At 44.8% G+C, this 16,696-nt stretch overlaps 1 protein-coding gene across 4 annotated transcripts in view; it reads right to left on the reverse strand.

The window, feature by feature from the left end:
- The window catches only part of espn (espin), a 175,092-nt gene that overhangs the window by 104,594 nt on the left and 53,802 nt on the right, over nucleotides 1-16,696 (reverse strand). For all 4 annotated transcript variants that reach the window (XM_072586221.1, XM_072586219.1, XM_072586220.1 and 1 more), the window contains exons 5-7: nucleotides 14,530-14,661; nucleotides 6,788-7,007; nucleotides 1,578-1,846 (exon numbers count right to left, since the gene is read on the reverse strand). In XM_072586221.1, coding sequence (XP_072442322.1) covers nucleotides 1,578-1,846; nucleotides 6,788-7,007; nucleotides 14,530-14,661 — 621 coding nt within the window. The remainder of the gene's footprint in view (nucleotides 1-1,577; nucleotides 1,847-6,787; nucleotides 7,008-14,529; nucleotides 14,662-16,696) is intronic.

Consider the following 16,696-nt stretch of genomic DNA (forward strand, 5'->3'; position numbering starts at 1 on the left):
AATTCAGAACTATGGAGCTTTGTGCCTTCCATTTGTTATGACAATCTCCATTGCCCAGATACCCTTACCCTCAGTCTCTCTCACAACCCAGCTGCACTCCCTACTCTTCACTTTCCCTCCCCAGTCTTTGCCCCCTCAAGATGGGGCAGACTTTAGGCTGATTCAGGTGACCATCCCCTCGGTTGGCTGGAATTGTCATCAGACTATGTGCCAATCAGGTTTCTGGCACAGTACTAAAACAGCCTGAATCGGAGTCCCAGTTGGCATCCTCAATGACTACGATGATGCTCCATCATTTTTTCCCACCACCACCAACTCATCCCCAAAGACTGTAGCAGTTCAGGAAGGCAACTCATCAACCCCTCTTGAGGTCAATGAGGGGTGGCCATTAATGCTGGCCCAGCCAGAGATGCCCACATTCTCTTAAAGGAAAAAATAGGTAGAGAACCGTATACTGTATCGAGTAGGCCCTTCAGCCCATCATGTCTGTACCAGCTACATTAAATCTACACTAGTCTCACTCTCCTGCGGGAGAGTCAAAGAGATGGACAACACAGAAACACACCTGTCGATCCAACTCATCTGTGCTGACCAGATATTCTACATTAATCTAGTCCCCTTTGGCAACACCTGGCCCATCTCCCTCTAAACCCTTCCTCTTCCTACACCCATCCAGATGCCTTTTCAATGTTGTAACAGCCTTGAATGTTATGTCATTTCAAGTACTCATTCAAGTACCTTTTAAAAGGTTTAGATTTAGATTAGATTTAGATTACTTACAGTGTGGAAACAGGCCCTTCGGCCCAACAAGTCCACACCGCCCCGCCGAAGCACAACCCACCCATTCCCCTACATCTACCCCTTACCTAACACTACGGGCAATTTAGCATGGCCAATTTTTGGACTGCACATTTTTGGACTGTGGGAGGAAACCGGAGACACGGGGAGAACGTGCAAACTCCACACAGTCAGTCGCCTGAGGCGGGAGTTGAACCCGGGTCTCTGGCGCTGTGAGGCAGTTATGAGGTTACTCATCTCAACTACTCTCAGGGGGTGTTTTCCAGATTCCCACCACCTCTCGCTGAAAAAGATTTCCAGGGACAGAGACTCGGGAAAAGGGTAAACCATTTAGGACTGAGATAAAGAAACATTTCTTCAATCCAAAGGTAGTGAACCTGCAGAAGTCTCAAACCATAGAAGGAAGGCACAAGGGGTATGGGGAGAAAATGGATATTACATCGAACACAGAACCTCAGCACAGTATCAAGATCTTCAGCACACCATGTCGGCACCAACTATGATGCCATTCTCAACACAATCCATCTGCCTGCACGTGGTCTGTATCCCTGACCCGTACTGAGATAGAAGATTATAGTGTATGGTGGAACAGGAGCAAAGGGCCAAATGGCCTACTCCTGTTCCTAGTTTTTTATGTAACTAAAGTAAACATTGATAATTGGCCACCTGCAGGAGCTATCAACGTGGGTTATTCAGCTTGGCACGTCTTCATTTCATTATGGGATGACGGCTGGTAATTTGATGTCTGGTTGCCATAGTAATTAATGTAGCATCCTCACCTCATGTCTTTTTGGCGTTTCATTCTCGGAGTGGCGAAGATGACTCTTTGCGGCCACGTTCTTTTCTGAAGTTGGGTTTACCTCCGGAGGGGTTGGTGCTGGGTAAGTGGGAGGTGGGGGCGTTGGGTCAGAGGTCACTGGCGGAGTTGGTGCAGGAAAGGTGGGGGGTGGGGGAAGGGCTGTGCCTTCAGCTGCCTTGCCCTTCTGTTGGCTCTCCTCAGGATTCAACATGTGTATGTACGTGTCCATCTCCCTAACAGTTGCTGGCCCTGTGAATGAGGGAATACCATCAGAATATGGGAGGAACACAGAAACAACTTTCACAGCACGTGCAATCTACCAATTGTGTTTATCCCTCCAACTTCAAAAGACTTTATCTTAAAACAATACAAGCAACATATCTTAACCTTTGCTCTGTCTCCTTTACTTTTCATGCATCTGGATTTGAAGAATCTGTACCTAGTTACGTTATGACTAAGATGGCACTGTAAGTGGTGACTTGAGAATGTTTTTCTGTACTCATTTCAGTATATGTAACAATAAACCTAATTCAATTTAATTGTCGCCCATCCGTAGTTGCGCTTGAGAAGTGACAATGAACTGCTTTCTTGAACCACTGCAGTCCATGTGCTGTAGGTACACCCACAGTTCCATTAAGGAAGGAGTCCAGGATTATGACCCAGTGACACTGAAAGAATGGCAAATCAGGATGGCGAGTGGGTCAGAGGGGAACTTGCAGGAGTGATGTTCCATTGTATCTGCTGCCCTTGTACTTTGAGATGGAAGTGGTCTATGAAAGGGTATGAAAGATGCCGTCTATTGGTTAATTTCTGCAGTGCATCTTGTGGATGGCACACACTGCTGCTACGGAACGTTGAAGGTGGAGGGAGTGAATGTAGTGTAAATCAAATGGCTGCTGATGACGCCAAGCTTCTTAAATGTTGTTGGAGCTGCACCCATCCAGGCAAGTGAGGTGTCTTCCAACACACTCCTGACTTGTGCCATGTCAATGGTGGACAGGCTTTGGGGAGTCAGGAGGTGAGTTACTCACAATAAGATTCCTAACCTCTGACCTGTTCTTGTAATGATGTGACCAGTCCAATTCAGTTTCTGGTCAATGTGGGTATTGCTGTGGGGGCTGGACACTAGACTAGGCTGGATGACAGATTTCCTTCCGGATATCAGTTGTCAGGGTTATCATCAAGAGCCCTATATTCGCGATTCATTAACTTAGCTGCTATTGTGGTTGGCCGAATATCCCACGTTGGTAGCTCCTGCAAGCGACCATGTCTCCAGAACAATAATCTGGGTTTGCCAAATTACTAATCTGATGGCACCACGTCTACACCATTGTCTCCCCTCACTATGTCTTAATAATATCAATATAAGGAAGCTTGGGAGCAAATAATTTGAGTAGAACTCTCTGAAATATGACATTAGCCGTACTCCAAAACTCCCAGTTATTATTTAAAACAGGATTTCTCACTAAGTGCCTGCTCCCCCGGACTCATCTCAAACTGCAACAGTAAAATGATGGGTCAGCCTTGACTTAGTAGGTAACTCTCACTCTCCTCTAAATCAGAAGATTATAGGTTCACATTCAACTCTTGGAACTTGAGTGTGTGATCTAGAGTTGACAGTTTGGTACTGAGAGTGTGCTGCACTGTCACAGCCCTGCCTTTCAAATCAGCCCTAAACCAAAGGCCATGTCTGTCATCTCGGATTCTCCCTGATGGCCAAACCAATATCTGAACCTCACCCAGTTTCACAAACTGGTCATTCACTTCACTGATGATTGTGGGAGCTTGTTGGGTGCAAATTGGAGGCTGAATTTCCCACATTACAGAAACAATTGTATTTCCCACATCACTGCATCACAGAAGTACTCTGTGGCCCTTTAGGGCAAGTGGAGGTATGGAATGTACTATTGTAAATTCAGTTTCCCACTTGACATCAGGAAGAACCCACAGGTCTTCCTTTTAAAGCTCATTAGTCTGACCAGCTAGTGACAGAGATAAGCAATCCCATGAATTTGACCTGTCATCTTTCTCAGATTATACCAGCTGCAGATGTTAAGATCCAGATACTGCTGTCCTCCCAGCAGTGAGGCACTACCTCTACCTACAGAGTCTGTGGCATTTCAAGAAGGCAGCTTGGCACTGCTCTATGAAGGGCAATTAGGGATTCTACTACCGTATCTTTCGAATGAGTAACTAACGGGAGGCAATGGCCTCGTGGTATTAGTGCTGGACTGTTGATCCAGGGACCCAGGTAATGTACTGGGGGCCTAGGTTTGAATCCCATCACAGCATTTAATGGAATTCAAATTCAATAAATATCTGTATTTAAGAGTCTAATGATGACCATGAATTGATTGTTAGAAAAAAAACATCCTGTTCACTAATCCTTTAGCGAAGGAAGCTGCCATCTTTACCTGATCTGGTATAGACAGGCAGGAGGCTAGAAAAACACATCAGGAGGTGGACAAGTCGACATTTCAGGTGTAACCCTTCTTCAGCACTGCTCTGGTCTGGCCTACATGTGACTCCAGACCCACAGCAATGTGTGGTTGACTCTTAACAGCCCTCTGGGTAATTAGGGATGGGTACTAAATGCTGGCCCAGCTAGTGACACTCTATCTCATAAATGAATAAAATAAACAAAGGCTTATGTACACCTGAACAAGAAAAAATAGGGTAGCAAACTCGGTCGAGGTAGCTCTGACTGGGAGCAGCCCAGCAGCCCAGCCAATATGAAGCCAGAGAATAATGAGGCCCCAGTGTGATGTCCCCTCAATGTTCTGCTGTGACTAATACTGACTGTGCAACTGGGCCCCAGCGTACATCACTACCTCAATAAAGGGACACAGCTAGCAAGGAAAAAAGGAAGAAACTAAACTCCTTTTCCGACACTGATACCATCCTTCAGGTGAACACGTTTCCTGTTTAAATAATTGAATATTTCGTTCAACACAAGATTTTAAGAGCTCTGTTGTCACTCCCTACTTTAAGTTGCATTCAACACTGCAACTCTCCCTTGCTTCAGAAATTTCAGATATAAAGTGCAAAGTATCATTAAGCCAGAGGAGAAAAGGTTGGGCTGGTTGCCAGGACAGAATGAAATCCTGAAGGTACTGGGCTCAACATGACAGCACTACTTGCATATTAAAATGTTTGTATTCACTCTGTAAGAAAATATAAATGGAAGTTACTCAGTTTGTATGTCCAGCCTTAACATCTGTAAGACTAACAACATTAGATGCTATGGCAAGGGCAGCACCACAATTCACTGCTCAAAGTTGTTGCTCATTTCAATGGAAATTGTTCCAAAAAAGTCCTCCGTGCTGAATGAATGAAATGGTTCAATTCATTAAAGATCATTCCAATTATTTTCAATCATCAAATAACTTTGAGTTGACACAGGTTAAGCCACTTTTGGAATACTGTTTTTAGTTCTGGTCTCCCTACTAATAGGAAGGATGCTGTGAAAGGTGAAATGGTTCAGAAAACAATTACGAGGATGTTGCCAGGGTTGAAGGGTTTCACTTTACAAAGAGGCTGAAGAGGCTGGGGCTGTTTTCCCTGGAGTGTCAGAGGCTGAGTGGTGACCTTACAGAGGTTTATAAAATCATGAGGGGAATGGATATGGTAAATAGACAAGGTCTTTTCCCCAGGGTGGCACAGCACAAAACTAGAGGGTATAGGTTTGAAGGTAAGAAGGGAAAAATTAAAAAGAGACCGAAGAGGCAACTTTTTCACACAGAGAGTGGTGCATGTGTGGAATGAGCTGCCAGAGGAAGTAGTGAAGGCTGCTACAATTAAAACATTTAAAAGGCTTCTGGATGGGTTAATGAATAGGAAGGGTTTCGAGAGATATGGACCAAATGGGACTAGATTAATTTGGATTTCTGGTCGGCGTGGACATGTTGGACGGAAGGATCTGTTTCCATGCAGTACATCTCTATGACTCTGACATAAGCAAACCTATACTCAAGTTACTCATGCGATGGTGACTGTAATCTTTCATACTACCACTAGATGGAAGCAGAGCCTCATTATCCAACCGCAACAGCCAATGCACCTGCAATGTTTGTAATGACTTACGGGGCACAAACATTTCAATTGCATGTTTTTACTATCTTGCCACCTGTACAGCAATATTTCAAAAATAAATTTTTGTTCAAATTAAAAGCACTACCATGAGACATGAGAGCAAGGTGGCCTGCTAACAGTACTTGATTCTAAATTTTAACTCTTTATTGGTTGCAGAGGTGTTCATCAAGTGACAGAATTAAGCAGCACAGAGAGAGAAGTTATTCTGCAGCAAATGCTGACCTTGTCAGTGACGCCCACATCACATGCAAGAATAAAAAATAGCTCCTTTACTATAGCTCAAAATGTCTTCACTTCATGTATACTGTATATCCGATTTTTAAAAATTCATTCATTGGATGAGGGCGTCACTGGCTGGGTCAGCATTTATTGTTCATCCCTATGACCCAGAGGGCAGTTAAGTCATTGTTGTGGGTCTGGAGCCAGATGTAGGCCAGACTAGGTTAGGATGGCAGCTTCCTTCCCTCAAGATTTTTCCAACAATTGGCAATTGTTGTCATGTGGTCATCAGGGGACTCTTAATTCCAGATTTTTATTAAAATTCACATTTTTCAGATCAGAATTTCAAAAATTCAGATCTTTAGTCAAATTCCACCATCTGCAGCGATGGGATTCGAATCCAGGTCTCTCGAACATTCGCTGAGTTTCCAGATTAACAGTCTAAGTATAAGACCACTAGGCCATCACCTCCCTATTAAATTCCCCATTTATAAATTACTATTGAAACTGATATCTTTCAGACAGTGCATTCCAGATCACCGTAATAACTGGGTAAATAAAAGTCTTTGCTCGCATCACCTCTGGTATGTTTTCCCAATCCCCTTAAACCTGTGAGCTCTGGATTTCCTCCCTGTCCCCTCTCCCCCAGCTCCTCATTGTCAAAACTTTTCACAATTTTGAATACTGCTCTCAAATCTCTTTGTTTCTACTCCATGCTCAGAAATGAACAACTCCAGCTTCTCCACTCCCCCACCACTGGGTAAAACTCCTCTGCGCTCTGTCTGAGCTCTTGATGTCCTGGGTAAGACCCAGATGTGAGCACATTATTCCAGTGGCTTTAGCCACTCGGTGAGACCAGTTACTGCCCCGACACATCACCTTGCCCTGGGCCCTGCCGACTGCTCCTCTTCTCTCTCGTACTGGACTGGCTCGAGTGGCAGGAGTCGTAGTTGGACAGAGTGCTGGACGGTGAACCTGAGTCAAACCTGGCTTGCTGCTGTGATGAGAGAGTGGTGTTGGGGGACGACAGTCCTGAGTCAATCTGCTTGTATTCAAGATCCACAGACGGGTCTCGAGACAAGACCCGGTGTTCCACACTCTGAAAGAAGACAGAAAGATGGTGGTCAATGGCAATTCAAGCTGCAGTCTCTGCCAGTGCAGAGCTCCTTGTTCCTGGCCACTCTGTTCTGGATGTGCACTCAGTCACTCTTCAAGGGTACAGTCACCTTCTTGGAGAAAGTGAGGACTGCAGATGCTGGAGATCAGAGCTGAAAATGTGTTGCTGGAAAAGCGCAGCAGGTCAGGCAGCCTCCAAGGAGCAGGAGAATCGACATTTCGGGCATGTGCCGCAGCCCTTTCTTCCCGAAAAAGGGCTCATGCCCGAAACATCGATTCTCTTGCTCCTTGGATGCTGCCTGACCTGCTGCGCTTTTCCAGCAATACATTTTCAGCTACAGTCTCATTCTTCACACGTGTTTCAGAACTGACTGTGTTTGGACATCAAGCTGAGTCCAATCCTACCATCTACACAGACACACACCTTCTGTCAGAAGTTTCAGTGCAGAAAGAATCCATCTACTCAGGCAGGGTACATGATCTACTGCTGACTGAAGAGTGAGCAAGATCGACTAACCCACTAAATTGTGACGAGGATCTATTGGTGACTAAATAGTATCCAAGATCTTTCGATATCTGAATAGTGACCAGGATTGACTAATAAATAGTGACAGGATCGGCTACCAACTGAATAGTGACCAGGATTGACTAATCCACTAAATAATAACCAGGAAGAACTAGTTACTGAATAATGACCAGTATCAACTACTGAGTAGTGACCAGGAACGAGAAGTCCACTAAATGGTGACCAGGATCGACTGCTGAATAGCGACCAGGAATGACTAGTCCACTGAATATTGACCACGAATGATTGGTTCACTAATTAGTGACCAGGAACAACAATCCACTGAATATTGACCAGGAATGACTAGTTCACTAATGAGTGACCAGGGGAACAACTCCCACTGAACAGTGGCCAGGATTGAGTAGTCCAATGAATATTGACCAGGAATAGGAAATCCTCATTGATTTTACCCTCCCTATACCATGGGTTATGAGATCAATTGCTGCACCCACACACATGGCTCCCTGACGGAAAACTTGTGGGTGAAGTATGACCTTTGTGCATTTAAATACAGCCAAATTCTTATACTTTCCATCGCTAAAGAAATAGATGCAGGGCTTGAAAACAGAACACACGGAACACACCGAACACACGGAACACACGGAACACACGGAACACACGGAACACACGGAACACACAGACACACAGAACACACGGAACACACCAAACACACCAAACACACGGAACACACCAAACACACCAAACACACGGAACACACGGAACACACCGAACACACCGAACACACGGAACACACGGAACACACGGAACACACGGAACACACGGAACACACGGAACACACCAAACACACCGAACACACGGAACACACGGAACACACAGAACACACAGAACACACAGAACACACAGAACACACGGAATACACGGAATACACAGAACACACGGAACACACCAAACACACGGAACACACCAAACACACGGAACACACAGACACACAGAACACACGGAACACACGGAACACACGGAACACACGGAATACACCAAACACACGGAACACACCGAACACACCGAACACACCGAACACACCGAACACACGGAACACACCGAACACACGGAACACACCGAACACACGGAACACACCGAACACACGGAACACACAGAACACACAGAACACACGGAATACACGGAACACACGGAACACACGGAACACACGGAACACACCAAACACACCGAACACACCGAACACACGGAACACACCAAACACACGGAACACACCAAACACACGGAACACACCGAACACACCAAACACACCGAACACACGGAACACACGGAACACACGGAACACACAGAACACACAGAACACACAGAACACACGGAACACACGGAACACACAGACACACAGAACACACGGAACACACCAAACACACGGAACACACCAAACACACGGAACACACAGAACACACAGAACACACAGAACACACGGAATACACAGAACACACGGAACACACCAAACACACGGAACACACCAAACACACGGAACACACAGACACACAGAACACACGGAACACACGGAACACACGGAACACACGGAATACACCAAACACACGGAACACACCAAACACACCGAACACACCGAACACACCGAACACACGGAACACACGGAACACACCGAACACACGGAACACACCGAACACACGGAACACACAGAACACACAGAACACACGGAATACACGGAACACACGGAACACACGGAACACACGGAACACACGGAACACACCAAACACACCGAACACACCGAACACACGGAACACACCAAACACACGGAACACACCAAACACACGGAACACACCAAACACACGGAACACACCGAACACACCAAACACACGGAACACACGGAACACACGGAACACACGGAACACACGGAACACACGGAACACACGGAATACACCAAACACACGGAACACACCAAACACACCGAACACACCGAACACACCGAACACACGGAACACACCGAACACACGGAACACACCGAACACACGGAACACACAGAACACACAGAACACACGGAATACACGGAACACACGGAACACACGGAACACACGGAACACACCAAACACACCGAACACACCGAACACACGGAACACACGGAACACACCAAACACACGGAACACACCAAACACACGGAACACACGGAACACACCGAACACACCAAACACACCGAACACACGGAACACACGGAACACACGGAACACACGGAACACACAGAACACACAGAACACACGGAACACACGGAACACACAGACACACAGAACACACGGAACACACCAAACACACGGAACACACCAAACACACGGAACACACAGAACACACAGAACACACAGAACACACGGAATACACAGAACACACGGAACACACCAAACACACGGAACACACCAAACACACGGAACACACAGACACACAGAACACACGGAACACACGGAACACACGGAACACACGGAATACACCAAACACACGGAATACACCAAACACACGGAACACACCAAACACACCGAACACACCAAACACACCGAACACACGGAACACACCGAACACACGGAACACACCGAACACACGGAACACACAGAACACACAGAACACACGGAATACACGGAACACACGGAACACACGGAACACACGGAACACACGGAACACACGGAACACACCAAACACACCGAACACACCGAACACACGGAACACACCAAACACACGGAACACACCAAACACACGGAACACACCGAACACACCAAACACACGGAACACACGGAACACACGGAACACACGGAACACACAGAACACACAGAACACACAGAACACACGGAACACACGGAACACACGGAACACACAGACACACAGAACACACGGAACACACCAAACACACGGAACACACCAAACACACCGAACACACGGAACACACCGAATACACGGAACACACCGAACACACCGAACACAGAACACACAGACACACAGAACACACAGAACACACGGAACACACGGAACACTGAACACACGGAACACGGAACACACGGAACACGGAACACACAGAACACACGGAACACACGGAACACGGAACACACGGAACACACGGAACACACGGAACACACGCATATTCTACTGGTTACATTTTTTTTTAAAATTTTGCAAACAGCAAGTTGCGTAGATATATGTACTACTTTTTTAAAAAAATTAAGATCTGAATTTATACAGAGTCTTTCATGGCCCAGGCCTCTCAAAGTGCTTTGCAGATAGTGAAACAATTTTGAAGCGCAGTCACTATTATACTGTTTGAAAAGTCACTATCAATTTATGCACTGAAAGCTCCCAGAGACAGCTAGGTCATCACAACAACATTATCTATTACTGTGCTGTTCATTGAGAGATAAATATTGATCAGGACAATGTGAATGGACCCTACCAAAATCTTACACGCTGACAGTCAAGTATGTCCAATTCCAACATGATCACAAATTATTAAAATTGTTTAAAATTAGAATCTTCTACTACAGTGAGAATAATAGTAGAACTCTCCAGCTACAAGACCTGCCAATGCCTCAGACAGAAATTCACCAACGAGTCAATGTAGCCTTTGTTACAGTGCTGAATTCAGTCTTAAAACATTACACTCTACAACCACTACGTTACACAAACAGGCTTGCTCTCTCCATCTTAAGATTTTAAAATATTAAATCAGAACCTCGCAGCTCCAGCTGAAAGACAATCTTCTTAAAAGTTAACCTGGCCTACCTTTAGTTCATCAATTAAACTATTTCCATAAAAGTATCTTCGCCACCCAAAGGAAAAGGTCAAACAAAAAGTTGCTTACATTGCCCATGGCGTGCTGAATACTGAAAACTTGCAAGAGAAAGCGTGTTCCTTTGTAATCTAGTCTGGTCCAAGTTAGAGCTAGAAATTCCATATACGTGTGAGACAATACTTAATCCACCTGTATGTCCTCAGGAAGCACACAGAATGCTCCCTTAGGGAATCATGGCAAAATAATTAGACCTTTTGTGACCAGTTTTTTTGGGCACCACATGACCAGCTTCGGTCTTTAACACCTTCATTGCTGAGGCTGTCACAACTGAAGAGAGGAACTCGATCATTTGCCTTTCACAGGCTGCTTTGCTCGCTTGTGTACCATAAAAAAAAACAAGTTGCAGCTTGGCTACTGATCAACACAACCCGTCTACAAGGTCAGTGCAAAGAATGGTCCTGTTCTCCAATGGGGCAGGCAGCATGAACCTTCCCCTTGTTTTAATTCTTTGAGAACGCTACAATCCAACAGTAAACTGTGTGCATGAATACAGAGAGTGCAATGCTGCTTCGCATGTTAAATAGCAGAAATGTTTCGAACGAGAAGGAGTTCTGTGTGCCATCAAGGATGCTCTGTAATTTCTCTTCGATGCCTTTTTCCTTGGCTATGATTGAGTGCACAGTGTCCGTGTCCCTTCCTCACAGAGAGGAACCAAGTGATTATTCGTAGAGTCATAGAGTCAGAAACAGACCCTTTTGTCCAACCAGTCCATGTCAACCATAATCCCAAATTAAACTGGTCCCACCTGCCTGCTCCTGGCCTATATCTCTTTAAATCTTTCCTATTCATGTGTCCACCCAAATGTCTTTTAAATGTTGTAATTGTACCCTCAACCTCAAAAAGTTCATTCCACAGTTAAACCACCCTCTGTGCAAAAAATTTGCCCCTCATTCCTTTTTTAAACCTCTCCCTTCTCACCTTAACAATGTGTCCCAGAGTCTTGAAATCCCCCATCCAACGAAAAGACAACTACCATTAATTCTATCTATACCTCTCATTATTTTATAAACTTCTATCAAGGCACCCACAATCTCTTACACTGCATTGAAAAATATCCCAGTCTATCCAGCCTTTCTTTATAACTAAAACTTTCCATTCCCAGCAAAATCCTGGTAAATCTCTTCTGAACCCTCTCCAGTTTAATAATATCCTTCCTATAACAGGGAGACCAGAACTGAACACAGTCCTCCAGAAAAGGCCTCACTAACATCCTGTACAACCTCAACATAACGTCCCAACTCCTACACTCAAAGGACTCAGCAATGAAGGCAAGCGTGCCAAATGTCCTTTTCACCATCCTGTCTGCAAGTGACAAATTTCATTTCTCATTCTTGATGATAACAGCAAGGGTTTATAATTCAAGGTTTGGGAGAAGATTTGTAGCTCGGGTGCTCGTTGTTGTGGTTCTGTTCGCCGAGCTGGGAATTTGTGTTGCAAACGTTTCGTCCCCTGTCTAGGTGACATCCTCAGTGCTTGGGAGCCTCCTGTGAAGCGCTTCTGTGCTGTTTCCTCCGGCATTTATAGTGGCCTGTCTCTGCCACTTCCGGTTGTCAGTTCGAGCTGTCCGCTGTAGTGGCCGGTATATTGGGTCCAGGTCGATGTGTTTGTTGATAGAGTCTGTGGATGAGTGCCATGCCTCTAGGAATTCCCTGGCTGTTCTCTGTTTGGCTTGTCCTATAATGGTAGTGCTGCCCACTACAGCGGACAGCTGGAACTGACAACCGGAAGTGGCAGAGACAAACCACTATAAATGCCGGAGGAAACATCACAGAAGCACTTCACAGGAGGCTCCCAAGCACTGAGGATGTCACCTAGACAGGGGACGAAACGTTTGCAAGACAAATTCCCAGCTCGGCGAACAGAACCACAACAAGGGGTTTATAATTCCTGAGTGCAGTTAGCAACCCAGGAACTGCAGTCGGAGACTGGAAGCTTCCTTTCCAAATCGAGTTCTGATCTTCACCAGGAGTGCAGTGAGGAGGGCAGAACAGTGGATTGGCCCTTGAAGGGGGAAGTGGCAGTGCCCTGATGGTAGCAACCCTCTGTCTGGGCCAGAAGGTCCAGGTTCAAGATCTACTTCAGGATTTGATGACCACAGAGTCATACAGCACAGAAACAGACCCTTTGGTCCAACCAGTTCATGCCGACCATGATCTCAAACTAAGCTAGTCCCACCTGCCTATACTCAGTCTGTCCTCCTGAGATATCTCTGGTGAGCAGAGAGACCCCTGCTCTGTGAGAACTATGTGGCAACTTTAGTGCAATGCCTCCTCATGTTAAAATATTCCACTTGTAGATTCTTGCCAGGAGCAAGCACTGTCTTCATTTTAAGGGAGGGAATCCCTAAAGTAGAAACGGCTAATCAACCATAAAGGTAATCATGGCCTAGATGAATTCTTCCTTTGTCAGGATACATTTCCCCAGGATTTACCAGAGAATAATGAGTGGAATCCAAAGCGGTTATTTCTTTCCTGCTTCCTGTCTTCGAGATGTTGACCAAAGGGGATGAGTTAAGTGGTAACAGACTGGCATGACATCCTAAATTTATGGTCATGATGCAACTGCATCTATCAGGCATAAATACCAATTCCGCTGAGAGATCCTGGTCAAACTACGTTATAAATGGCAGTGGAAGTGAATGAACGCAGGATGAATCTCCTTGACCATGAACCTGTAAGGAAGTCATACCCTAAGATCCAAATTTTTCAGGATATTAAATGGAACAGACGAGGTCGATTCGGAGAGACTATGTTCACAGATCGTAAAGTTGTGGACAATGCGCCTTCACAGAACTCTGTCTTAAATGCCAAATGATAATGCATACTTTAAACACATTTTTTTCACAGTGTGAATACTCAAGACAGGTAAAGGTTTAATCCTGATTGCTTGAAGTTAAATGAATATTTTTAAACTTCTTGGATGGACATCAGAGTCAGATATTGAACAGCCATCTGTGTCTGTGGAACTTGTCCCTAAATACACATTGGTTCTATTTGGAGAAAAATAAAAAAAAAACAAAGCAGGAACAATAGATTTGTCCTCTAAACTGGAAATGACTCTTATGGTGACACTGATCACAAAAATCTCACGTGTAAATAAATGCCTGTGAACAGTTTTCTGCTCTATTTGTCTTACCATGTTTTCAACAGTCTTGAGGTACTTGGCACATTGACTGTGTCCATTGTACTCAGCTAGATCTGCAGACGTGTAGCCATCACGATCGCGGACAGTCAGATCAACACCATTAACCACTAAGATTTGACAACACTGTGGTAAAATAAGAGAAGTAAGAATCTGGCACTGTGGAAAAATATAATAGACGTCACCACTTTGGTTACAACACATTGTTTGATAATTCACCAATAGATCAGCAACAGAAGATAACAAGTACAATTTCAGTCTACATTTTAAACGTCGAATGCAGCCATTGCAATCATAATAGAAAATAACAAAGTGATGCACTATTTGTATATTTATTTATAGTATCTGAGTTAGAACATAATTTTATCTTATTCTGTTTTATACATCATCAAATTTATCATCCGATATGTGCTGTTTCTCATATTATTAAACTAACCTCTCTCCACCAGAAACAATTTCCCTTTCCCTTTTATCATCTGTGTATCCTTTTGTAATAAGTCAATGTATATACTCTTCCTTTAAAAATGCAGAATCCACACTCACCATCATCTTGACCTGTATCTCTTATTTTTCATATATCATATAAAACAATGTGTATGTGTGTTTTCAGTTCATTATTTGTGAAGTAAAAGATTAAGGAATGAATAACTCCCTCATGGGGATTCTCAAAGATTGTCGATCAAATGCAGGCAGGTTAATTAATCAGCGTCAGCCCTACTTCTAAAGAAATTGCGGTGAGCACTGAGTTTTGCTTAGAAGGTTTCCAAATGACATGAATGTGTGGACAGTAATAAAGAAATCTGATGAAGGCAGAGCGGTGGACATTGTTATAGAGGTTTATAAAATCATGAGGGGCATGGAATAGATGAATAGTCAAGGTCTTTTATCCAGGGTAGGGGAGTCCAAACCTAGAAGACGCAGGTTTGAGGTGAAAGGGGAAAACTATAAAACAGACTTTAACGGGCAACTGTTTCACACACACAGAGGTGTGTGTATGGAACGAGCTACCAGAGGAAGTGGTGGAAGCTGGTACAACGACAACATTTAAAAGGCATCTGGATGGGTATATGAATAGGAAGGGTTTAGAGAGGTACGGCACTAAAACAAATATAACCATGGCTGGGTCATTAAGAGGGAATGGATGGCACTGTATTTGAGACTGACAATATCTTCTGAGCATTATATGACTTCCTTGTCAAAGAAAAAATCCAACCAATCAGGCCGGGAGAACAGGGGAGAGAATCCACTGTCCACTATCCACTGTCCACAGTGGGATTTTACCCAGCAGTGCCCTTTGGGGCTTGCAAAGCTAATCACCTCCTGTGCATTGCTGACTCAGTTTGTCTGACTACTGGTGACCATCCCTTCAGCTGCCTGGACCTGAAGATCTAAAGCTGTCTTCAATAACTTCTCCACTTCTCTCTCTTCATTGAAGATGCTCCTTCAAACCTACCTCTTTTAATAAACTTGCTGTTTTCTGTCCCTCTGTCTTTTTTTGTGGCTCATTAGTGGTCTATTAGTGTTCCTGTGAAACATCTTTCATGGCTTTAATGATGCGACATTAATTCAGTAGTAGGAGGGCTAGAGAATCCTCTCTCTCTCTCTCTCTCTCCTCTGTAAGTCCCTCATGCTTGCTCTGCTCTCCAAATTTACCCACAGAATGTTCAGCATGCTTAAAGTAGCTCCACTTAAAGGAAAGTAGGAGTCTGGACGTCATGTCCAGTTGAAATCATAGAATCCCTCCAGCTTGGAAGCAGGCCATTTCGCCCATCGAGTCCGCAACAACCTTCCAAAGAGCATCCTACCCAGACCCACCCGATCCCTGTAACCCTGCATTTCCTATGGCTAATCCACCTAGCCTTCACATCCCTGGACCCTACAGACAATTTAGCATGGCCAATCCACCTAAACTGCACATCTTTGGACTATGGGAGGAAACCAGAGCACCTGGAGGAAACCCACGCAGTCACAGGGAGAATGTGCAAACTCCACACAGACAGTCAGCTGAGGCTGGAATCAAATCTGGGTCCCTAATGCTGTGAAGCAGCAGTGCTCACCACTAAGCCACAATGCAGCCTCTTACTAAACTGGACTGTGATTCATACTCGGGTCACATTTGCCTCACAAATTGTGCTAGAGCAGCATCAAATCAAACACAAAG

This window comes from Chiloscyllium punctatum, chromosome 16 (genome assembly GCF_047496795.1).
Source record: "Chiloscyllium punctatum isolate Juve2018m chromosome 16, sChiPun1.3, whole genome shotgun sequence".
Lineage (NCBI taxonomy): Eukaryota > Metazoa > Chordata > Chondrichthyes > Orectolobiformes > Hemiscylliidae > Chiloscyllium > Chiloscyllium punctatum.